Below are 26,787 nucleotides of genomic sequence, written 5' to 3'. Positions count from 1 at the left end.
CTCTACCCCTTGCTGCAACAATTCTGAAAAAACTTCCTTAACTCAGTTCATATCTGTGATGTATTTGACACTGACCAGACAAAACCATAGTCTTCCAGAACACTGTATTATCCAGTATGGTAGATCCTGAAGGGACAAAATCACACCTCTCCTTCCCATGCTCAGTTTTGAATCAATGGACACACCCATATAGAAGCATTAATCAGGCAGGCAAGAATGCAAAATGTCATCCTAACTGAGGGATGAATTGATAAAGACAATGTAGTATATACATAGATTGGAATATTATTTTGCCTTAAAAAGGATGGCAATGTTAACACATGCTACGGCATGACAGGACTTTGAGGATATTATGCTGAATCAAATGAACCAGTCACAAAAAGACAAATAGTATATGATTCCACTTCACGGTAAGCCAATTAACAGAACAGAAGGTATATTGGTAGTTGCCGAGGTTGAGAGAAAGGGGAAATGGAGAGTCGTTGATTAATGGGTAGAGAGTTTCAGTTTTGCACGACAAAAAAGTTCTGCAGAATGTCTGCACAGCACTGTGAATATAATTAAAACTAATAAATGACACAGTCAGAGATGGTGAAGATGGTAAATTTTACGTTATGTGCTTTTTTCCCCACAATAAAAAATAATTTTTTAAAAAGTCAGCCTCATTATTAATAAAACCGGTGGCAGAATGTGGGGTAGATCTGTGGTCTTACGGGTTCACAAAGACTCATTTCACTGAATTACAATAAACATCTCTTAAACGTCAGGGCTTCTTGCAGGACAGGGTTTACTCTGGTGAGCTTATCACAAAAGTCCTCAAGGACAGGCCGCTCTGAAAGAACGAAGAGCTGAGTGACATATTCATAATCCTCCCTTAACCTTACCAAAGAAGGTGTTTTTTTCCCCCAAGAAGAGAGTGACCAAAAGAGGGAGGCCTCAGGGGCTGTGCTGGCGAATGGACAGATCTGAGGAGAAAGGCATTCACTCACTCCTAAGCCGTCCACTACAAGAAAAATAAGAATATAGACTGAGAAGGAATAGGAAAAACTCTTGCCACTTTTCACGGTTTTGTGGCTGAGATAACAGAATTTGGAGTGATCCTTCTCTTTTCTTAGGACAATTTTCTTGGTATGCCTTTCTAAAAATATAATTTTGCTAACATTGGAAGTATCACATTTATAATAATTTGATACATTCAACTTAGTAAGAGGCTGAAAGGGAAAAAAGAAAAGGGATTATTAATGTACAGTTCACATTTTATAATTATCTTCACTATTTTCTGGCTTTTTGTCATGCCGGGTTCATTAACACTATCAATGAAGCTGAACAGTTTCAAAATGCTTTTAATTGATATTAATGCCAAAACAAGAGGATAATTTTGTGTAGTAAAGCATACATCTAACTAACATGTTTTCATTTGAAAAAGAAAGGCTCCCTTGGGCAGCACAACCTCAAGGTCAGAGACAAGTAAATTAGACATTTGACTGGATACCTATTTTTTTTAAGTATAATTAAATTTGCTAGTGTATGGGGACACTCTCCTCTTTCAACATCTCTGTGGAGAAAGAGCAGTTATCATGTTTCTAGGTTATCAGATGAGAAAACGGCATTTATGTTACGTGCTTGGGATCATATATCTGGGGTGGGAAATAGCTGAATTTAAAACTCCATTCTTTTCTTTTTATGCTTTTCAAAGTGTATGTTTAAATCTATACTTCTCCCTTATTAATTTGGGGTAAAAGGTCTATCTTAAAAAGTTGCAGTTATATGCATTCAGATTTTATTTGAATTTTATTTATTTATTTGCTTTTTAGGGCCACAGAGGTGGCATTTGGAAGTTCTCAGGCTATGGGTTGAACTGGCCACACCACAGCTCATGGCAACACCTGATCCTTAACCCACTAAGCGAGGCCAGGGATTGAACACTCATCCTCATAGATACTAGTTGGATTTGTTCCCGCTGAGCCACATTGGGAACTCCTGTAATCAGATTTAAAGAAAAAAATTTATTCACATTGAGTATAAATTATATCTCAATTTTAAGATTTAAAAAAATATAAAACAAGGTTGGGGGAAATATTCCTTTGTGGGAAATTCAGACAAATAAATGAGTACATTCAGAACAGGCTATGGTGTGACACCTTGGCTAGCACAGTGTGAAAACACTTTCCATCTTTTATTTATTTATTTTAATTTAATTTAATTAATTTATTTATTTATTGTCTTTTTGCCCTTTCTTGAGCCGCTCCCGTGGCACATGGAGGCTTCCAGGCCAGGGGTCCAATCGGAGCTATAGCCGCCGGCCTACACCAGAGCCACAGCAACACGGGATCTGAGCCGAATCTGCAACCCAAACCACAACTCAGGGTAACCCGGGATCCCCAACCCACTGAGCAAGGCCAGGGATCGAACCCAAAACCTCATGGTTCCTAGTCGGATTCGCTAACCACTGCACCACCACGGGAACTCCAAAACACTTTGCATCTTTTAAAGAAGTATGGATACTGTTACGTCAAGGAATGTGTATCCTCTGTCAACCCAAAGCACATTTGGTGTGAATAATTTCTACATCTTTAGAGACACTGTCTCTCTAAGGAATCAATCCATTTAGGAAATTACTTCCTAGAACTTGTACTAAGAAATGAAAAGGACTTATCTATCACATTTGCTTTGAGGGGAAAATGGTGCACTTTAGATAAAACATTACAGTGACCAAAATACTTCCCATCTGTCAACTTTATATTCCTCTCATTTAGTTTCATGTCATGCACTTTGGCAGGATTCATAGGAGCAAAGCAGACAAGAACCTATTTTTACCATTGTTGAAATCATGCCAATTTGGCAAGGGCGTGGGACAATGGGCACCCTCATACACAGAAAGAATGTCAATTGCTTCAGCCTTTTGGGAAGGTAATTTGGCAATACACAGGCTATCTAAAATTTAAACAGGAGTATCCTTTGGCCCAGAAATTCAACTTCTGGGAATTTATCCCAAGTGAACAAATTGGACAAATATGTAAGATATACATAAAGGGCCTTCATAGAGCATTGTTTACAAAAAGGATGAGTTAGCAACCACTTAAATCTTTCATCACTAGTGGATAGATTAAATACATTATGATATATCCTTTCAGAGGAGTACTTTGTAGTACATTGGAATAACCATATACCCTGTGTTTATTGTCAAGGAAAAGTTATAAAATAGCATATATAGTTCGTACTATAAAAATTTTTCTACATGCATAGGAAAAAGCCTGGAAGTATATATGTATGTATGTGTATATATATGTATATATATATATATATATATATATATATATATATATATATATACAGCAAACAATGTATTTCTCTCTGAGTTGTGGTGTTTCAAGTGATTTTAATTTTTTTATTGCTTTTATGTTTTTTTGAAACTATGCCTTGAGCATGTGATACTTATTTAGTTATAAGATACATGTGTTGTGCCTTGAAAAAAAATTAAAACATGTCAACTTACAACACTGTTTTTCAGGAGAAAATATTTGCAAATCATATATTGATAGGAATAAATATCTAGAATATATTAAAGAACTCCTACAACTCAACAACAAAAAAACCCCAACAACCCAATTTAAAAATGGGTAAAGGACCTAAATAGATATTTCCCCAAAGAACATATATATAAATGGACAATAAGTGTATGAAAAGATGCTCAACATCACTGCTTATGAGGAAAATGCAAATCAAACTCACAGAGAGAGAATACCTCACTCACGCCTATTAGTATGATCATTATAAACAAACAAACAGAAAATAAAAAGTGTTAGAATATAAGGAATTGGAGTTCCCGTTGTGGCACAGTGGAAACGAATCTGACTAGGAACCATGAGGTTGCGGATTTGATCCCTGGCCTCCCTCAGTGGGTTAAGGATCTGGTGTTGCCATGAGCTGTGGTGTAGGTCTCATACCCAGCTTGGATCCCAAGCTGCTGTGGCTCTGGTGTAGGCTGGCAGCTGCAGCTCCAATTAGACCCCTAGTCTGGGAACCTCCATATGCTGCAGGTGCGGCCCTAAAAAGACAAAAGACGAAAGACAAAAAAAAAAAAAAAAAAAAAAAGAATATAGAGAAATTGAAACCATTTGGCAATACTAGTGGGAAATGCAGCTGCAGTGGAAAACAGTATGGCGGTTTCTCAAAAAATTAAACATAGAATTACATGACCTAGCAATTCCACTTCTAGACATATACCCAAAAGAACAAAAAGCAGGAACTTGAATGAATATTTGCACACTAATATTCACAGCAGTGTAACTCACATAGGCAAAAGGTAAAAACAACCCAGATGTCCATCAACAAAGTGAATGGATGTGAGTTCCCATTGTGGCACAGTGTAAATGAATATGACTAGTATCCATGAAGATGCAGGTTCGATCCCTGGCCTTGCTCAGTGGGTCAGAGATCCCGCATTGCCATGAGCTGTGGTGCCAGGTGCGGCTTGGATCCCGCATTGCTGTGGCTGTGGTGTAAGCCAGCAGCTGTAGCTCTGATTCGACCCATAGTCCATATGCCACAGGTGTGGCTATAAAAAGAAAATAAAAAAGAATGGATAAACAAAATGTGGTATACGTATACAATGGGCTATTATTCAGCCTTAAAAAGGAAGGAAATTCTGATGCAGGATGCAACATGGATGAAATCTGAAGACATTACGCTAAGTGAAATAAGCCAGAAACTAAAAAGCAAATACTGTATGAACCACTTATATGAGCTGTATAGAGAGAGGTTATATTTTTAGAGTCAAAAAGTAGGATTTTCGTTGCCAGGGGTGGGGAAGGAGGCTGCGGGGAGTTGCTGTTTAATGGGTACAGCGGTGGTGGCTGCACAGCAATGTGAAGGTACTAAACACACTGAACTGTACGCTTACAAATGGTTAAACTGGTAAAGTTTATGTTTCATATTATTTTACCATGATTAAAAAAATAAAACCAACTGGAGTTCCCGTCGTGGCTCAGCGGTTAACGAATCCCACTAGGAACCATGAGGTTGCGGGTTGGATCCCTGACCTTGCTCAGTGGGTTAAGGATCCGGCATTGCCATGAGCTGTGGTGTAGGTTGCAGACATGGCTCGGATCCCGCGTTGCTGTGACCCTGGTGTAGGCCGACAGCTACAGCTCTGATTAGACCCCTAGCCTGGGAACCTCCATTTGCCGCGGGAGCGGCCCTAGAAAAAGGCAAAAAAAAAAACCCAACTGTTTTCTATATGGAGGTATTTATTTCTATCATGATTAAGGAAAATCTAACTCCTCGGAAAAAAATATCCATAGACTTTAGAAAATAGAAAACTGATATTCGTCTCAATTCATATTCTGTTATACACTGGCCCACACTGGAAGATATAAATGACATTAATCCAAATGAATAGGAATTGAGTTAATCCTCTTTATTTCCCTCAATCCAATTAGGCTTATTTATATGTGACCTTTATTTCTTCAGATTGGACAGGATATCAGAAAGAGGAGGAGAGACTCTGGGGCAGTAACAGGCATGTGTATCCTCCAGCCCACCTGCAGCAGTCTGGCTGGTAAGTGATTACACTTACGGTAATCTTTGGGTTCTCAGAAATAGACATGGGGCTTCCTACCATTTGATGAGTTCCTCCTGTGAGTCTTCAACTTGGTCCAGCTCTTTCCCATGTTAAGGCAGCTGCCAGTGGAGTGGCCTGTGGTTTATTCTCTGTTGTCCCCTTTTCTCCTGAATCTGGTCCCTGCCATGAAGAATTAATTTCAACAAGTTGAGACATAAATATCCCTAAAAGCCCTTTCACCTTTCATAGTTTCTTCTGTATTCTGAGGGGCCTCTGACCACAAAAAGCTGAACTGACTATTCTAAATTCTCTGGGGCCTAAGGGTCTCTGTATGTTGCCTATAGGCTTTGAAGAGCCTTTCTAGAAATTCTGATGGATCCTCATTCAGTTTCTGTCATGCCTCCTGTTTTTTGTTTTTTGTTTTGTTTTTGTTTTTGTTTTGCTTTTTGCTTTTTAGGGCCACAGCTATGGCATATGGAAGTTCCAGGCTAGGGATCGAATCAGAGCTACAGCTGCTGGCCTACACCACAGGAACACGGGGTCCAAGCCACGACCGTGACCTACACCACAGCTCATGGCATCAGCGGATCCCTGACCCAATGAGCAAGGCCAGGGATCAAACCCTTGTCCTCATGGATGTTAGCTGGATTCCTTTACACTGTGCCACAATGAGAACTCCACCTCCTGTTCTTTATTAAGACTACCCCTCTTCGAAATTCTGTAAGAAAGCAATCTTGATCATGCTCAAGTTTTGGCCTATCCCCGGCATTCACATCCCAATTAGGATCAGTTGTTGGTATAGCTACATTTGCTGCAGCTTCAGTGGGGGTTCCCAGGGGTTTCTGGATGTAGCCAGTCTGCCTTCTTCATGGCTTTATCCAGCACCATTCTCTATTCTTCTTAAGTAAGGAGGGTATTTAATACATTTTGAAAATCTACCCAAGTTGGGTTGTGGGCTGCAAAAATCAATGAAAAAAGATTTTTCCAGTCTCTGTGGGTCATCTCTTGACGTTGGCATATTATTCTCCCAATTAAATAAATCTGAAGTTGAAAAGAGGGCGTGGACCCAGATCAATCTCATTAATCACCCAGTCTCAGCATTCACACCCCCAGTGAGGACCTGCCTTAACGGATATTGTTTCACAGGAGTTTGGGTAGCTCCCTGGCCATAGGAAGTGCCCTGACAGGTATAAGATGTGGTGATCATTCCCATTTCTCAATCCTGGAGGAGGCAGGAGTCAGGGGGCGAGCCTGAGGCTGTCACTTAGGCACTGCAAGGAAGGAGAAGTAGCACCATAGCATGGGGTGGGGGAGGAGGAGCAGTCAGAATGTTTCAACTGAATCAACAGCAAGTCATTCTCCTTTTCATTAGAATCAAGCAAAACTGGTTTCTTTGCCTTCCCTCCTGTTGGACCATAACCTTATATCTTCTTTGCACAGGTTTATTCTGATACAATAAAATAAAAGATGTAGATGAAGTATTTCATCACATTTTTCTTCCCTTTACAAAGTAAATCGAGTTACAAAATTGTATTACAATTTAAGGATTCATTTTCAGGCCATTTTGCTCTGGAGTCTGAAGGATATTGTGTCTGTGCAGCGTTACAAAAAAATAACATCTTTTTCTTCTCCATGGATTCGTAACTGAGTTATCCAGTTTTGGAGTGGGGAATGGAATTAACACTTCCCATTCTGAAGGAGCTTTGCTACCAAATGGTTGAAGCAATGTACTCTTGCTACTGGCACCAAGAAGCTCAATCCACAATAGCCCATTCTTTTTTTCTTCTTATTTATTTATTTTTTTGTCTTCTTATGGCTGCACCCATGGCATATGGATGGTCCCAGGCTAGGGGTCCAATCGGAGCTGTAGCTGCTGGCCTACATCACAGCTCACAGCAACACCAGAGCCTAAACCCACTGAGCAACACTAGGGATTAGATACACATGGATCCTAGTTGGGTTCATTACCACTGAGCCACAACAGGAACTCCCCCAGTAGCACATTCTTAACAGTTACCACAATGAGACGTAGATGGACATAGACAAACAAAACTGAAACCCAAAGCCCAAGGCCTCTAACCCATGAAAGAAGTACCTGAGGAACTGTAAACTTCTACAGTCTGCCAAAATTCTTCTGGGTAGGCCTGCAAACCATGATCTGGCCAGAAGGGTCAAAATCCCACCAGGTGATATCTAGTTGGAGAGTCAGTTGTCCTATCTACTCTTAACCAGCTCAACTCAAACTAGATCAGCTGACTTAGAGTTCCTGGAAAACAGCTCCCGCCCACATCTTATTGTTCAGGCTATGTGCTGCTTGGAGGACATGCAATTCTTAAAATCACCTTGATTAGTGAGGGCAGGTGAAACAGATTTGCCTAATCATTACTCATGGTTCCACTTTAGCATTCTCATGGATATTTAAGTTTAGACAATTTAGCATATTCTTGAAATTAGCTGCATGAACAGAATGGTTAAATACTATGGGTAATACCACAAAACAGCTAGTTGAAATAATTTCATTTTTGAAAATAAAGTCACAAAATCAGGTGTGTACATATACACAGAATATTTTCAGTCCCAACTTTAGAAAACTGGGTCCTGCTTGCTTTGGAAAAGCCCTCATTCTCTGGTTGAGCCACTCATGGTTAGTCAGAATTGGTCTTTCTAACCATCTTTTATTGTGTGTGCCATAAAATTTGAAAGCTTAACACTCTGCTGGTGGCTACATGGAGTTGGTAAGGTGGGAAAAGATTTAGAATATACCTGTCATGGTTCTATAGTAAGATGAACCTTGCTGCAAAGGTTGCCTGCAGAAGCCTAGCCAGCTGGGACAGGCAAAGCTACTCATGCAGCCGAAGAACACAATTATTTCACTTGCAGATATGGTGACCACTGGGTTTCCAATAAAGCAGGCTGGGCACAGTAGTAGGGAATTCAGATGGTACTTATCACTGAGGACTCAGACTAAGGGTGAAGTAGTGGCAAGGGTTAGAAGGATAGAGAAGAGCTTAAGTCTTGGACAATTTGGGTATAGAGATCAATGCAAATCCCACTCCACCATATGCAGGGAGAGTGAAGTGATGGTGACATAACCTCTTAATCATGTAGAGATCATTCCTGCAGACACCCTATGTCCAACTAACCATGTGGATACCTAGGAATTAATTAGTCCCAGGATTATTATTAGGACACTAACAGTTGGGAGACTTCACATTCTTTCAGCACTTCTTGCATGCACGCATGCGCGCGCACGCATGCACACACACACACACACACACACACACACACACACAAAGAAAATAAAAATTTTTTTTCGACAATACCCATGGCATGTGGAAGTTCCTGGGCCAGGGATCCAACCCATACCACAGCAGAAACCCAAGCCACTTCAGTGACAATGCTGAGTCCTTAACCCATTGCACCACAGACGTAACTCTGAGAGAGATTTATTGCAAGAAATCGGCTTATATAATCGTGGGAGGCTATATGGGCAAGTCCAAAATCCACAGAGCAGGCCATCAGTTAAGGTAGGCAGGAAATGCTCAAGATCTGAAGTTGGCACTTCAGTTCATAGGCAGAATTTCTTTTTTAAGTGAAAGCTTGATCGTGTTCTTAGGCTTGTCAACTGCCTGGATCAGGCCCGTCCAGGTTATGGTGTATAATCCTTTTTTCCTTAAAGTCATCTGATTGTAGATGTTTACCACATCTACAAAATATCTTCATAGTAACACTTAGATTAGTGTTTAATTGAATAATGAGGTATAGACTAGCCAAGGTGACTAATAAAACTGGACCATCACCCCAGTTAAATACCATTGACTAGCTGTCAAGTATCTAATGTTAGATGTGGAATGTGAGCCTCTGAGAGGTAATGAGTGTGGGGTTTTTGTCTCCGAGAGGGAGACGAATATACTCTAATCTTCTATATAATTAACGTACCTAAGATCTTCAAAGTGTGGGAGAGAAAGAACCAGAGATTTCTGCTTATCTCAGAGAAGTATAAATCTAGAAACAAGTGAGACTGAGCCTTCTGGTGAAGAACTCACTGACGCCAGTTGTGGAAACCAGGTAGGGCAGAGATTAGGGGAGATGGCATAACTGCATATAAAGATGATAGACTTTGGAATCAGACACACCTGAGTTTGAATTATAGCTTTACTACTTTGCAAATGCTGAGACCTTAAGCAAGCTGCTAGTTTTTAAAAAATTCCTTTATTGAGGTATAATTTTCATACAATAGTAATGTACCCATTTAAGTGTATATGTCAGTAAGTTTTAACAAATTTATACACTTGTATAATCTTATATATGCTCGAAATATAGAACAAGTTGCTTGTATCTCTTTCCGGTAAAATCTCCCACCTCACCAGCCCAAAGTAACCCCTGGTCTGCTTTCTGTCCCTATTTATTAGTGTATTCATTTAAAACAATATTTTTTTCAGTACTTACTATGTGGTAGGTATAGTGTTGGGTGCTGGGATATAGTAGTGAAAAAAACAGACAAAAATAGCTGCCATTATAAATAGAGAAAGAGAAAGCAAACAAAATAAAGGGGAAAAAATCAAGGAAATATGTGGTTGGTCACATGATGATAATTATAAAAGCTTAACAAAAATATGGGAAGTAATTGAGAGCCAGAGTGGGTATGGGACAGTTGTTGCTCTCTCTAATACGACAGTCAGGGATCACATCACTGGTAAGGTGTGTTTGAGCAAAAATTTGATGGAAGTGAGGGCATGGGCCATGTGGTTATTAGGACAAGCATGGTCCAAGTAGAAGGAACAGCAAATGCAATGGCCCAGATGTGAGTGTTCCTGGAATGTTTGAAAGACTGCAAAGAATCCAGTGTGGCTGGTGTGAAGGGACAGGGATGGAAAGCAGGAAAGATAAGAGAAGTAAAGAGGTCCAGGTATGACAAGGCTTTGACTCTTCACCTCAGTGTAACAAAGAGCTAGAGGGTTTTGAGCAGAGATATGACATCATTTGACATATTTAACAGGATCACCCTGGCTATCGCGTTGGGAACTGACTGTAGGGGCCAAGTTCAGCATTAAGGTAAAGTGCCTGATACCTAGTAAATGTTCACTAAGTTTTAGCTACAGAGACGTTATGGATTTCTTAGCACAAATGATGCCATGACCTCTTTCTGTTTGTTTCTTTATTTGTTTTTGTACAGTGCAAATACGGATTCATTCATTTGCTCAACAAATATTTGTGGAGCATGACTATTGTTACGTGCTAGGGAATAAAAGTTGAGTTAAAAATGATAAGGCTGCTGCAAATTCATAGAAACAGAAAGTAGAATGTTACCAGGGATGGGGGAAGGGGGAAATGAAAAGTTGTTTAATGGGTACAGAGTTTCTGCTGTGCAAGATGAAAAAGTTCTGGAAATCCGTCACACAACAATGTGAATACACTGAATTGTAAACTTAAAAGTGGTTAAGATGGTAAATTTTATGTTATGTGTTCTTTTACCACAATTTAAAAAAATTTTAAATTAATATTAAAAATTTTATTTTAGAAAGCAGAAAAGACTGTTGACTGTTTTTAGGGAAGTTAATTTGAGAAATATTAGGTAGGAATAAGTACTCATGAAAAAAAAATGACAATGTGCTATGACTGAAGGGCTACTTTAAGTTTAAAAAAAATTAAGACCAGTAAAAAAAAAAAAGTATGATTGTGTTTTTTTGTTTTTGTTTTTGTTGTCTATGGCCATGATGTATAGAATTTCCTGGGCCAGGGATCGAACTTGAGCTGAATCCTTAACCACCAGGCCACCAGGGAACACTTGACCTTGTTTTATATCAAGAATATTTAGGTGCCTGCTGCCTGACTAGACACTACTCACAAGTAATATCCCAAATAATATGAAAAAGTCTTACCTCTTTTATCCCCTAGGATGTAGAATCAACTATATAGTTTAAAAACTGATGCCATCTTTTTCTTTTTGATCTACTAAAAATTGATGTGTACATATGTATATAACATATATGCATATGTAGGTATATACATGTACATAATACATACATGTCTATGCCTGTGTGTATCTATGGGTGCATATGTGTAGGTGCCACATTAAAGAGAGAAAATGCCTAGTTGTTTATCCAGCATCCAATTAATAAGATGTAATTTGGAGTGACTTTCATTTCATTTTTGTGCTGTTCTGTATCATTTGAATTTTTTAAATTAACAGGAATGTAATATTTTCTCAAAAAGAATAGAGAAAAATGTTATTTTAAAAATTAAACAACAATGCAGCAATACAGTTCTGCTCTATGAGTTGATGCATGAGAAGAGTGTGGAACATGGTAAGTGCTCATAAGTACTGCCTGTTACTACTCTGCTTGTTACTCTGTGGCAGGCCCTGGTCTAAGTATGCTACAGGTACTTCCTCCCTTAACCCTCACAGACACTACACATGCTGAGACACAGACAGGATGTGGCAAAGATCACATAGTTTTTAAGTAAGGAGACCATATTTTACAAACAAATGTCTTTTAACCCCTTTAACATAATGGCTATTTATAGTCCCTTGGCCCCCTACTTGTGTAAAAACTCATTGATGAAGATGCTCTCAACCAATACTCTAAATATGCAACTTTCATATGATTCAAAAGAATGATGCGTAAATTCTCAAGTATCTGTCTTTTTAAAATAAATGAGTTAAATACCTATATATCCTAAGATATGTAATTCTTATGGCAAACAAAAAATTGTACCTCAAACTTCATAGTAAAGTTGTTAATGATAGTACCAGTTTGCCCTTGAATAGTAACTTATAGTTTACAAAACACATTCACATCCATTACCTCATTTTGATCTCCAAAAACCACCGAGTGGGAGTTCCCGCTGTGGCTCATTGCGTTAAGAATTCAACCAGTAGTATCCATGAGGTTGTGGGTTTGATCCCTGGCCTCGCTCAGTGGGTTAAGGATCTGGCGTTGCCGTGAGCTGCAGCATAGGTTGCAGATGAGGCTCAGATCGATGTTGCTGTGGCTGTGGAGTAGGCCGGCAGCTGCAGCTCTCATTTGACCCCTAGCCTGTGAACTTCCACATGCTGTGGGCACAGCCCTTAAAAGAAAAAAAGAAAGGGAAAAGAAACGTTGAGTGCAGTAGAAGGGCTGGGCAGACATGAATGTCCCTGCTTACAGTTGAGGAAGCCGAATCATTTACGTGTGCTTCATTCAGTGAAAATATCTTTGTCCATAAGGAACAAAAACCCAAGTCTAACTGATGTAAACTACACAGAAGTAGATTGGCTCGCTTACTTGGATACCCAGAGCTGAGGTGGTCTGCAGGGTTGACAAACCTAGCTGCACTGACTCTATTCTCTTTAACTCTCTTGGTTCTGCTCTTCACCACGTGTTGGCTTCATCTTCAGCCTCATAGTTAAATGGCTGCTACAGTTCTGAGTCCCAGCTCTATACACGCCAATACCAGAGGAAAAGACCCCTTCTTTCTGAAAGTTTACCTTGAGGAGCAGGGAAGCATCCGCAGAAATTCCTAGTGAACTTCTTTTTATTGGTACTGGTTAATTTTTATGACAACTCCCAGGTCAGTTATTGACAAGGGATAACTCTTAGATGAATCACGATACTTGATGAAAATCTGGGCTCTGTTAGGAAGCAGAGAAAAGGGGACTGATAATGAATACTGGTTGAGCCCTACAACCTGGGAAGGAGAAATGAGGAGTCTAACCTAGCTCTTCTAGGTTAAGCCTTGGGGCCAAGAGTTCTTCTGAGGCCAAGATGGCAGAACTTAGGCCCCCTAACTTCTATGCTTTTCATATAACAACCTCAACTGTTTCAGATTTTCATTAGACTAGGATGCTCATTTTTGACTATAAAAGCATCCAAGAGGTGTTCTTAAAAAGTTTGAGTGTAGGAATTCCATATGGCTGAGTTTTGCAAGACTGAAGTTGGATGGATTAGCAAAAATTTGCTTTGAAAGCTCCATTCTGTCAAGTCTCTCATGTTTTATTCTTTTTTGTTATAAAACATTTCAAGCAATAAAAAATAAGGATTTTCAAAAATTCTTTGTTATACTGCCTTTGCATTGGATTTTCAAAGAAAAATTGCAGGTTATAGTTAAAACTCCCTAAATATCTTTCCCAGATCTCATTCTCCTTTCTTTCTCACCAGAGAGAACCACAGTCCAGAATTTGGTGTCCATTTTCATGTGGATGTTTTTATATTTTTAATACTATGTATGGATCCAAGATACAGAGTATTGTTTGGAATATACAGGTATATATTATGTTACATATACATGGTATCCCAAACATATCCTTCTGCAAAGGCACTTTTTGCTCCACATTGTCTTTGGATTATATCTACATTGATATATGTAGCTTAGTTCACTTATCCTAATTGCAATACAGCCCATTGTTTAAATACACCCCAAAGCATTAGCCACTCTTATGTTGATGTATAGTTTGGTGGTTTTCAACGTTTTACTCTTTCAAACAAAGATATTGTGACTGTTCTAGAAGATATCTCATGGTACACAGGCAGAAGAGTTTGTCTAGAAGTACGTATCTTGGAGCAGAATTACTGGACATGTGCATCTTCAACCTTAATAGATACTGTCAGGTTGCTGCCAGTCTGATGGCTGTGAATGGAAATATAATAATTTCTTTTATCTGTGACATTTCCTGTGCATTTGAAACTCTCCAGTTTCTTAAATTTAATCCCATTTTCTATATTGGAAATTTGTTCTTTCCTTTATCATGGGAAATTGCAGTGGCTATTATGAATCTCATTTTGATATATTTCATTTAACTTAGCCTGTTTTGTCTTTTGAAATATATTTTGCTTATTGGATAGAGAAATGACAGGGAAAAGAAGTAAACACACATATACAGACACTTGTCATTTTCTCTCCAAATTGTTATTTAAGATTATATTTCTTGCTCACTTGACTAAGTATATAATATGGTCAGAATTTTTGTATTTTATATGGGGAATGCAAGATAGCCTCCTTTCTTTTCACTGGAGAATTCCCAAGATCAGAAGATTTAAGAGTAGCATTAGTAACCAATTAATTTGATTAGAACTTGTTTTGTAGAATTAGAATACTTGGACTACTAAAATCCTTGGACTTGCCCATGGAGTGTGGAAATGATACTACTAAATGATGTCCCTTTGGCATTTTAAAGCACCACTCTATTTTTATTTTTAATTAATTAATAAATCAATTAATTAATCAATGTTTAGCTGTGCCAGTGGCATGCAGAAGTTTCCAGCCCAGGGATTGTACCCACACTACAGCAGCGACCCAAGCCACAGCAGGGACAATGCTGGATCCTTAACATGCTGAGCACCAGGCAACTCGAGCATCACTCTATTTTTATACAGTGTCTACCTAAGAGATTGGCTGCACTTGGAGAGGCTTATAGCAAGCTCCCAGAAGGGTTTCCCTGTGTTTGGAAGAAGAAGTAACATCAGTAAATCAAAATTGACACCCTTTTGACCTAGGAAATGCAGAGGCAACGCAATAAACAAACATGAGATCATATTTCCATTTTTGTTGAACACAAGGGGAACATTTAATCCCAAGCAGAGTGAGAGAGAGGCAGGCAGGAACAAATGCACGCTGATTGAGACTGGACCGTTTTCTCTTGCAGTTTGCTTTGCAAAATCCAAATGGGAAAGGAATAGGCATTTATTTTTCTCATTTTTCTCACTTACCTTTTAAGCATCTTAGCATCCAAAGAAACACCCAACCTGTAACTGTGTTTTATTTCCTCCAAGAAATAAGTGAGAATGTGTATGAGTGGGTAGGGATGCAGAACGAGATTTGTGGGCATAAAGAAATATTCAAGATCAAAGTCATGATACAAATGATAATTTCTGAGTTTTTTAGGTTGATTCTATGTTCCTAGAGGGTTGAGCCGCAACATTTTGTCTTTTTGTTTATTGATTAGGCTGTTTAGAAAAGTAACAAACTGTTGTCAAGGTTGCCAAACAGCTCCTATTATGCTTCCTCTAGAGTCTCAAAAAGACAGCTACATTTTTCTGGCATGCACAGCAAAGGTCACCTTTGGTAATGGTCCGTTAAAACATGACTACAAAACTTTTTACACATAACAGGTAATAAGGAAGTATTTGGGAGTTTTCTTCTAATTCATACCTAATTTTATTACTAAAGATTAGCAAGACCTGAAACATTTTTGGAAGTGGTTAGATACTCTCTTTATTATTTTTGAAAAGTAAAAACTTCCCCCACTCCTCTTGAATTAAAATAGTAGTTTGTTAAGCAAGCAAGTCCTCGAAACGCATTTTCTCCTCTTGAATATTAAGACTTCCCCTTTGATTCCTGAGACCACCCCAGCTGATAACCAGCCCTTCTAGCTCTCTAGCTGTCTAGTTCTCAGCCCTCCATTCCGACACCGTGCCCTCACCATTAATCTTCTGATAGAGAAGCTTAAACTTCAGCCTCCACACCAACCAGGGTTATTATCATCTCAAATAGCATAAACCCAATGTTCCTTCAGTGACGTTCGGCCTCACCATCTCCTGGCTACTAGAAACCTTCCAGCTGATGCATTAGTGACCTTAACCTGAGTGAGAAGCATACCCTGGGCACATGATTCATTTTCTAATGTAGTGACTTCATTTCTCTTATCCCAGAAGAATGCAGCAGGCGTATTGACATTTTGTCTGCTGGCACCACAGAAAACAGTGTGTTGTTGAACTGACACATCCTGGCTGGATTCTGATAGGGCCCCGAGAAACTTATTAGGTAGACAGAGCAACTAATCAGGTCTTTGCAGACTTAAACGAAAATATGCACCACCCTTATAACACAAGTTGGTTTTGACTAGGGACAAGTTGAACAAGGGCTTAAAAAGTTTAACTGGGGCTTAGCAATGTTTTTCTCCCTTGATCGGAACTGCAGCAGATAAAGGTCAACCAGGTAGCAGTCTGGCTTTCTTGGAACAAGTTTTTAATCTGACTTAAAATTTGGTTGCTGAGTTATGAAAAAAGCCACATTTTTGAGAGTGCTCCTGTATTCTGCTCATACATTTAGGGAATTTCCCCAATCAAGCTCCCCCCAACCCAAAGGAGGAAATGTACTGGGGTGTATAAAGACTTGAGAGATGAAGTGTGAGAAATTTCTCTCTTGCCACCTGAGCCCAGTTGGAAATTCACTAGCTAACTCTGTCACCAACAGAACAACACAGAGGATAATAGCCTCTGGCTGAAGACTTTATAATTGAAGCTGAGACAGAGTGGGCCATGTGCATGTTTAGAACAGTGACTGCATTGTGGCTTACAACAGAAGTCCCACTTGTCATCACACAAACGCTTAGGACCACAGAAAGGCATCTGATTTGAGACAGGGATGACAAAATGGATCTTTTGGGTTTCCTCACTCTGCCCCGAATACAAAGGGACCGATGATGGCTTTGTGCAGGGATAAAGGCTGACGTCCCTTCTAGGACCTACCCAATCATTACTATAGAAAGAAAATGCCTCTCTGGAACCACTGTTGCCATTTTCAGAAAGACGTAACCTTTAGTCCTCATCACCCCGTGGGGGAAAAAAAGCGATTTAAATGATATCACACCAGAGTTTTCTGCTTTGTTTACTAATCACTTTGCCTCATTTATCTTTAGTGACGGCCTCAGTGTTAAACAATTGTAGTCAACGGTGTTAAGAAAACATGGCTTTAATTTGACAATATTTGTCAACATTTAAAATGCCACTACCCTTTGAACCAGGAATTAGACGTGTAAGAATTTAACAGCTAAACTCATAGAGGTGGAAAATGACATATTTACAAAGATAGTCTTGGCAGCATTGTTTGTAATGTCCAAAGAGTGAAAATGACCTAAAAGTTCAATGACAGGGAATTGATTAAATAAATTACTGTACATTTACACAAGGAAATGAGGTGTAAGTTTAAAGTCCAGTTCTAGTCCTTGTCACGAACCCTGGAACTCTTTCATTGATCTAATGCTTAATTAGTTGCTATCGTCATAGAAGGAGATTACAAATAATAGGAAGTTGGAGAGACTGAAGACTTGGGTGCTTTTCCTTTGGTTCTAATTGGTAGTAGAAGAACATTAACAACACTGATGGGAGGAGGAAGTAAGGAATCTTGACTCATTCTGAACCTTCTCTAAATAGATCAATTATCACCTTAACAGCCTGTCTTCCAGATTTATAGATGTACCAATGCCATCAGATCAAGAAGAGTCCCTTGCATTTCTCTAACGGTTAGCAGTTTATAAGCATTTGATCACAATGGTTAAAGTGAACACTTTCGTTTCTTGCTTATGAGTCCTTCAACCACAGAGTACGAAGAAACTCCTGGATGTACTAGACTGCTGACATGCTGAAAAGAGAAAAGCAACCATTTTGTTAGAAATTAAGTCTGTGGTGGTAAGTGGTATGGGAATCAATAAACTTTTGTGGCACAAAGTTCTAATTGTACGATGGAGTCAACCAATGCTGAGGAAAAACAACAGAAAAGCTTTTTAAACCTATCTTTCTTTTGTAATTCTTGATGTATTATGAACTTAATTGCTTTAAGTTTGTCACCACGTTGCAGGCAACTTGAGCTCAAGGCTATCTGTCATTTTGGTATCCGCAGTACCAGGCACAGCACCTGACACATAACGGGCATATTATAGTTTTCAAATAGGGCCGCATCCACGGCACATGGAGGTTCCCAGGCTAGGGGTCCAATCAGAGCTACGGTTGCCGGCCTACATCACAGCCACAGCAATGCAGGATCCGAGCCACGTCTGTGACCTACACCACAGCTCTTGGCAACGCTGGATCCTTAACCCATTGAACAAGGCCAGGGATTGAAACCGCAACCTCATGGTTCCTAGTTGGATTCGTTCCCGCTGTGCCACGACGAGAACTCTTAAAAAAACAAAAGTTTGAAAAAAAATTAAGGCAGTGGTTCTTAAATTTTTCTGATGAATGCTAGGGACCCTTCTCCCAGAAAAGCTGCACATATCCATGTCCACAAAAATTCCAATATAATTTCAGGGCATCTGCTCTCTTCCTCCTTTCATAGATCTTCTCCAGAACCAGAGAGTCTAGATTAATAAATTCCTAGGTCTGGAATACATCATCACAGAGAGAAGTTGAGGAATCTCTAGAAACATATCGACTCCCTGATTTTTCTTTTACAAAAAGCATGTTTCTTTCATCTACTTCACACAGAAACTTTTTCAGTACAGTCAGAAAAAGGGCCCCTTCTTGTGGAGGGTGTGGAAACAGTCTATGTACTTTTAGATTCATTTATAAAAATCAGCTATTTTGCAGTTATTGTAGAAAAATGCAACCTTACGGCAAAATGTAATCCTAAAGGTGTGCTTACTTAACAAACATTTCTGGACTGTTCACTATGAGTCAAGGACTGTGGAGAACAGGAGACAGAAACAATGGCTCAAAAAGATGGCAATGTGGTGAAGTGCACGCATAATAAACTGGGTATTTGAGTTAGATTTTTGCCTGTGTATGTGTACTGAAGATAGCGGTGGGTGAAATGGACAGAGAACAACTGTAAATTCTGCAAAGGAAGAAAAATAACTTTTATTTATCCCGTAGGTGCCTTTGGTTTTATTATTGTTATACACAGCTGTTAACCTCTCATTTTCAGTTACCAGATTACCCACAAGAAAACTGATAATAATCTCTGGATAAACACTGGCTGATTAAGAAGGAGGAGTAAGGAACTGCTGAAACTATAGCCCTATAGTCTAAAGGAGCTGCAATCATCTAAATGCCATTTCTAAGATCCAGCATCGTGAACATTTCTTTCATCTGAGTGATGTTCTTCTGAGGATTATACATTTCTTGCACCTTAATCTTTGGAGGAGACCACCAAGCTGATCTCGTATGAACATCGATTCAAAGGAAGAATTCCCTTTTAACACTCCTGGCAGCCACCGGCTTTGTTCCCACCCCCATTAACAGCAGCAGAACGTATTTGTAATCAATAGTAATTATTAGAAACTGCTTGTTCATACTGAACTTAAAATCTCCTTATAGCATCCAACCCTTTCTCTAAAGTGTCAACCTCTGAAGCAATGAAGAACAACCCTATTCTCTCGTCCATATTCTTCAAGTATATGAAAACAGCTCATTTTTATGTCAGAATTCATGTCTGGGCTGAACTTCCCTAATTCTTTTAGGTATTCCTCTTGAGAAGTATTTCTAAAGTCATCACCCTCTCCTTCCTACTCTTCCAAACACTGTCTAATACTTGGCCAGAGTCTGCTTAAAGTCTGATACCTGGATTGTTGCGTGATATTCTGCCTGTGATTGATCGCGACACACCAGAGTCCACTGGGACCATTCTTTTGGACACATCCTTCCATCAACACACTTCTAAGAAGGCTTTCGTTCTCTCCTGTCCCCTCCCCAGGTATGCTGTGCTGTGGGCTTTATTGGAATTTGGTTTCCCTTCCTTTTACCTTGGCAATGGAATGTACCCAATTTTATCTTACGTTTGTCTCAGCACTGAAACTGTTCTAAATCTTATGATGATGTCATCATATTTAACCATTCCAGCTCTGTTCTCTGTAAATTTGACAATACCTTTTACAGAATTTCTTGTGTTTTCATCCCTCGGTTTAACATGAATCCTTATTCAACTCACTTAGGTTTTTTTTTTTTTAATAACTAGGAATCTACCCGGCTAACGATTAGCCCGTCAAAGCCCCTTCATCTTAGCTGTAAAGACATCAATAGGCATGCCATGTGTCTCACTGATTCAGTGAATACTGTCCCTTTAAACCATTCTAAGCCATACAGTTTCTCTGAGAGATGCTGGTGACATATTATTATGGCAGTAAAACTTTAGATGAGCCTCCGATCTCTATGAAAAAAGCAGCAAGAATGGGTGTCACCTCATGAGGATGGAAACAAGAGTGTTTCATATTCCCTTTCTTCCTTTACTTGTATATACTTAATGGATCAGATGCATCAAACCTATACTTTATCAGGAAAGGAATCTACACGGTAAATTCAATGAAATTAAAACTCAAGAATCACTCACTAGACAGGGGTGTTTGAAGGGCTGCGTTTATTGCCCCAATTTCTCAAAATTTTTACAAAATATCCATTTATATAGACCTACTATCTGTAGGTTGAGAAAGGCAACTTAACCTAGTATTTGGATTTTATAACCTTTACCCTTTGCCTTGATACAGCTGGTACTAGATAATTACTTAGATGGATTTGTTTTTCTTTTTTTTTGTCTTTTCTTGGGCCGCACCCATGGCATATGGAGGTTCCCAGGCTAGGGGTCGAATCGGAGCTGTAACTGCCGGCCTACACCAGAGCCACAGCAATGCCGGATCCGAGCTGCGTCTGTGACCTACACCACAGCTCACGGCAATGCCGGATCCTTCACCCACCAAGCAAGGACAGGGATTGAACCTGCAACCTCATGGTTCCTAGTCGGATTCGTGAACCACTGTGCCATGATGGGAACTCCGTAGATGGATGTTTCTAGTGGAAATTTCTCCAGGAAAAATAAACTTTGGACATTGTTTTTCAAAAAAATGAAAGCTAGTATATCTTTTTATTCTCACCAAATGTTCCTAAGAGAAGGCATATTCCATTTTAAAGGGCTACCCAATTTCATATGAGAGAGACACTATAATATTATGTTGAAGGAAAAAATAAGCCTTGGTCATTGCATTTAGTCAGATAGGATATGGTTTCTCTTTTAACACTCTTTGGAGCTCAGCTAACCATGGCGGATTAGTATTTTAATGCAGTTTCCTCCAAGCCATGATAGAAAAGGAAAAAATGAAAAATGGTCATAAACAAACCAGCAGATTTACTGGGCAGGCAGGACCACTACACCCAACTCATACTCAAAGGCTAATGGCAAAATGGTGAAGTCGAAAACTAAGGCCCTCCCTACTAATTAAGGTGAGTACAAAAATCATCAATTTTTTTTTTTTCTTTTTTTCCTTTTCTCTTTTTAGGGCCCCACCCACAGGATATGGAAGTTCCATATGGGAAGTTTCCAGGCTAGGGGTCAAATTGGAGCTGCAGCTGCTGGCCTACCCCACAGCCACAGTAACGTGGGATGTGAGCCTTGACTTTGACCTACACCACAGCTCAGGGCAATGCTGGATTCTTAACCCACTGAGCAAGGCCACGGATAGAACCTGAATCCTCATGGACACTAGTCAGGTTTGTTACCACTGAGCCACAATGGGAACTCCAATCCTCACTTTTTTGAAGCACTATTTTCTTGATTTTGGTCTCTTATACAATGCAGTTTGTCAAGTCTAAAGAGCTACAGATATCTCCCCTTCATCATAGTAGTTTAGAAAGGCAAGAGTTTGGTATAAATAGCTTGTGTGAAAGCTCTTTAAGTTCTATAAAGAGATAGATAGCTTGCAACATTTGTATTAGAGTGAAAAAAAATCTATAATATGTGGCATCACATTAGGACTTTTTTCTTCTCTGTAGCGTCTTAAAATTAAATCTTCAGGGATCAGGTCTATTCCATTTTAACCCAAGATGTTTAAGAACTTGCCTTCAACGATACAACCACTGCCTGAAAACCTGAAACATGACCAGATCTCCTAGACTTAGTGTCTCAGTCCATAAAGTGTAGGTCAGTCAGTTACAATTCTTGTAATTATCCAACATTCAGAACACTCATTGACACCCTGTGCTCTGATCTAGGAGAAAAAAATAAAATAAAATAAGCATATGGTCACATTCAAAAAGACTTTAAAAAAGAGGTCCCCAGTTTTGAATTATGTTAGAGAAGATTTCTTGATGAGTATTTGATTTTGTTGCTGTTCTCTGGAAGATTTTAAATATAGGATATGGACCCTAAGTAAAAAGAACACCCAGACCACTTCTGTTTTCTTACACATTTGAGTTTTAACATTAAAGTATGAAAGAAATATGAGCTCATTCTCGTGGGTATAATGTAACTTTATTGTGTGCAGCCTTTTTCACACCAAGTATTGTTTTTCCATGAGAAATAAGATTTAAAATGATAATATTATTGTTAAGGAGATGCATTGGACAATAGAAAAAACTGAAGAGAGTTTTTGTCTGAAACTGGAAAGCAGAACAGTCTGGTAAAAAAAGATAGGAGAAAAGTGCCATACACTGCAAAGACCAAAACAAAACAAAACAAAACAAACAAACAAAACCAACCAAAACCCAAAAACCAAAAACCAGCTTTAGGGAACCAAGGTGGTGATACTGAATGAGCTTCAGGGAGAGAGGGCCAGGCAATTGTCTCATAAGGGAGGGTGGGATTTCCTGTGATCTTTGAATTATTTACTTAGCAAAAATAATCTTTGAATTTTATTCTGTCACTATAGTGCTTGATTTTTCCTGCTGTCTACAATTTTACTGTGCAGCGCAGTATTTTTTTATTTAGCACAAAGTCCATTTGGACCAGAGGATGGAAAGGTTCTAATTTTGTCCCTGGCCAGCAAAGTCATACCTCAGGTAACACTGGGAAACAACTGGAAGTCCTACGCAGAATGCACACATTCAAAGTTAGTTTTTTAAATTAAAATTTTAAAAAACATCATCCTGTTTTGGTTTCCTCATTGAGTAGACTCCTAGAGGAAAAATAAGTACAGTGCATTTCCTGGTCTGCTGCAGAACTGGAATTTAGGCCCACAGTAAAAGTAAAGAGAGTTAGAGATCAAAAAGTTCACTAAAAATCACTAGGCGAAATAAGCCACGGAAAGCCTGCTTTGCATGGCTGAGTTTAAGCACACATAACGCTTCAGAGGAGCCATCCTCAAACACTTCTGTGCAGAACCCACTCCTCTCCTGGAGTTTCTGGACTCTTTATGCTCCACACCAGCTTCAGCTCTCTTCCCGTGGCATTCCATAAATAGACATTTGTGCCACGTCTCCCTGCTACTCTGGGTGAGGAGCATAGCAATGGAGAAGTTCCTACCACTTTTTAGAAGCATGAGAAGAGGAGAAAAAAAAAAAAAAAATATATATATATATATATATATATATATATATATATATTTCTTGTTTGCTTGCTTTTTAGGACTGCACTCGCAGCATAAGGAAGTTCCCAGGCTAGGGGTCCAATCGGAGCTGCAGCTGCCAGCCTACACCACAGCCACAGCAATGCATGATCCGAGCCGTATCTGCAGCTGTAGCCACATCTACAGTTCACAGCAACGCCAGATCCTTAACCCACTGAGCAAGGCCAGGGATCAAACCGGAGTCCTCGTGGATGCTAGCTGGGTTCATTACAGATGAGCCATGACGGGAACTCTGAGAAAAATGTTCTTGGACTTGCTTTAGTGTTCTAACTGGCGAATATGTGGAAAAACGAATAATCTTGTATGCTAAAGTGGAAATGAAATTCTAATCCAAGATTCAAAATTCTCTAAAACACCTTTTTTTCCGTGCCGATAGTGCTCTCGCAAACATGGTGAACGTTCCTAAAACCCGCCGGACTTTCTGTAAGAAGTGCGGCAAGCACCAACCCCACAAAGTGACACAGTACAAGAAGGGCAAGGATTCACTGTATGCCCAGGGAAAGCGGCGTTATGACAGGAAGCAGAGTGGCTATGGTGGGCAGACTAAGCCAATTTTCCGGAAAAAGGCTAAAACTACAAAGAAGATTGTGCTGAGGCTGGAATGCGTTGAGCCCAACTGCAGATCTAAGAGAATGCTGGCTATTAAGAGATGCAAGCATTTTGAGCTGGGAGGAGATAAAAAGAGAAAGGGCCAAGTGATCCAGTTCTGAGCTTCATACTTTTATTATGAAGACAATAAAATTTTGAGATTGTTAAAAAAAAAAAATTCTCTAAAACAAAATATAAAAACTCACAATATGCATTAGGCCATTTCAGCTAAAACTCATAATTTTTTGGTACTGACTGGACCTTAGAAAAGACTAAACTAATTGGAGGAGCCTGACTTAGGTGCAGCAGAAAGTTGGGGATCATGAAGCCTGAAATACAAAGATAAATGCATTACTGAAGCATATACCCCCGGCCCTGAGGTATGCAGGCAAAGACGTCACACTTTACTGGAGACGGAGAGTCAAGGTGGATGCGCCAAGAAAATATTTATCAGAGGAACGTGATGGTGCATTTATCAGTTCAGAAATCCCAAGTACAAAACTTCAAGATATAAGAAGGGTCAAATTATACAATGCATACGATTCAATTAAAAAATTCTTGGCCCTCTTACATTATATTATCTAGATTACAAGAGTAAAAAAATCAAATCACATTCATATGAAAAACTTTTATAAAAAAAAATCAAATCCATTTTTATGAAATTTTATCATACAATTATTTTCTAATGGGTCTTTTCTTAGGTCACAGTATTTATAATTCCATTTACATCTGTATAACTTTTTAAATCAATAGAAATCTGCATTTTCATTTGCAAAACTCCCTTCAGTTTCCAGGCCAGTAACACATGGTGATGTCAACTTGTCTTCCAGACATGGAATGCTCCCAAAGACCCCAGTTTACGGAGCATGCAGGCCTCTACTCATTAGGAACGCTTTTTGGTTTGGCTCACGTTTCAAGAAATTTTGGAGCATGTCCATGCCGTCCAGCGATCCCCCAGGTTTCAGGATTAGGTTTCTGTATTTCATTCCAACCTAATAAAATAAAACATGCCTAATAATTCATAGTTATAGCAACTTTCCAAGTCTCTAGATGCAAAAGAGAAGGGAAGAAAGGGACTTTAGGTTTCCCCTGTCTGGATGTTCTCCTTTGCCTAGACTACAGCGCTGTACTATTTATTTATTTTGGTAGCTAAGAGATCTGGAGCTGGACCTCTGGTTTTCCACACTTCCCTTTATTACTGTCTTGTCTCCTGAGATTCACAGCAGCATGCTGACAATGTGAGTTAACAGACAAATAAAAAAATAGCCAAATGGAAGACATAACAGGCTTCTATTTGCTACCCCATCTCAAAAGCAATTGCAAAAGGGTTAGCAAACCAAATGTTCCATCAGGTTACAAACAGGGGTTCTGTGTACCCGGAAACAGTGGCCCACCTACCGTCAAAATGGCTTCTGCTATGTTTTTATGAGGGGCTCATAAAAAACCCTTCTTCCTCATGGATGGGGGGTAGGGCAACAACACATATCCCACGGTGTGGGTAAGACATTTTTGTGGGCCCAGCGCGGTGAAGGAGAACCTTTGTACAGCTGTCTATGGGGACAAGGTCTGGAATTTTAAAACACATCATAGTTCCTCTGTCTTTATTTATACAAACGCATGAGCAGATCAAGCAAAAGAAAACAGCTGTGATTCAATATTAGCACTATTCTGTACGTCCACTTCTTTTCCCTCTCCTTTTAGAGAAGAAAGGCAAGAGGATTCAATGAAACCCAATTCTAAATCTATGCATAAAAATAGATTTTATTTCACAGAGAAACACTGGAATTTATATCCATAATATCATTTGATCAATCACTAATAGTCTCTTTGAGTATATAAATAGCTTGAAAATTTCCAGAGACCAAGGTAATCTCATTTTTGACTGATGACAATGATTCTGCTTGGTACAACCATCAGAGATTAGTCTAGTCAAACTGTTAAGGAAAATAAAACTCAGCATTGAAGGATGAAATCTACCAAGTTAGATACAAAACTATTCAATGTCTTACAAGGTTATAAAGTCAAAAACTTTTGGGCTTATTTTTTTAGTTATCAACAGAAATCATTTGCAACTTATTAGTGATCTACAGGCTAACAGCTAACTTCACAGATGGACCTAAATCAGGAATAATAAATTAGTCAAACACAGTTACTTTCTATAAACTCTAGAGAGCTCTGTTCAGTAGTAACATGTGAACCACATGTATAACTTTAAATTTTCTAGTAATTACAGAAAAAAAAAGGGCAGAAGATGGGTAAAATTAATTTTAATATTTTATTTAAACCCATAAATCTATAAATTACCTTTTCAACGTGTATCAATATGACTTATTTTTTGTTGTATGTCCTCAAAATCTAGTGTGTTTTTTACATTTACCACACATCTCAATTCAATTCTTCAACAGTACTGGCCACATTTCAAGTGCTCGGTGGCTACATGTGGCTACGACAGTGGTAAGGTCTGGGGCTTAGAGCATAAGATGACTCTCAGAAGGGCCTGTTAGACAATGTTTTAGTATGACCCCGAAGAGGCGAGTAGCAATCTTGCTGCCTTATTTATAAGTTTTGAGTAAGGTTCCTTAAAGAGGGTGGGCCTGTAATCACTGAT

General features: G+C 39.1%; 2 protein-coding genes across 14 annotated transcripts in view; both read right to left on the bottom strand.

Moving 5' to 3' along the window:
- ERBIN (erbb2 interacting protein) overlaps window positions 1–7,762 on the bottom strand; it is a 183,553-nt gene extending 175,791 nt beyond the window's left edge. For all 5 annotated transcript variants that reach the window (XM_085002372.1, XM_085002379.1, XM_085002374.1 and 2 more), the window contains exons 1-2: window positions 7,659–7,762; window positions 5,621–5,743 (exon numbers count right to left, since the gene is read on the bottom strand). The gene's annotated coding sequence lies outside the window, so the exon portion shown is untranslated. The remainder of the gene's footprint in view (window positions 1–5,620; window positions 5,744–7,658) is intronic.
- Window positions 7,763–22,479: 14,717 nt separating this feature from the next.
- NLN (neurolysin) overlaps window positions 22,480–26,787 on the bottom strand; it is a 108,948-nt gene continuing 104,640 nt past the window's right edge. For 8 of the 9 annotated variants that reach the window (XM_085001611.1, XM_005672488.4, XM_085001612.1 and 5 more), the window contains one exon: window positions 22,480–25,171. In XM_085001611.1, the coding sequence (XP_084857737.1) occupies window positions 25,037–25,171 (135 nt within the window). In that variant the 3' untranslated portion in view covers window positions 22,480–25,036. 9 annotated transcript variants of the gene reach the window in all.

This window comes from Sus scrofa, chromosome 16, assembly GCF_054392235.1.
Source record: "Sus scrofa isolate SSC_HxYL_T2T_F1_AM1 chromosome 16, Sscrofa_HxYL_maternal_Yorkshire_Landrace_v2.0, whole genome shotgun sequence".
Classification (NCBI taxonomy): Eukaryota; Metazoa; Chordata; class Mammalia; order Artiodactyla; family Suidae; genus Sus; species Sus scrofa.
Note: the sequence above shows the minus strand (reverse complement) of the source record. Positions and strands in the feature narration are given on the sequence as shown.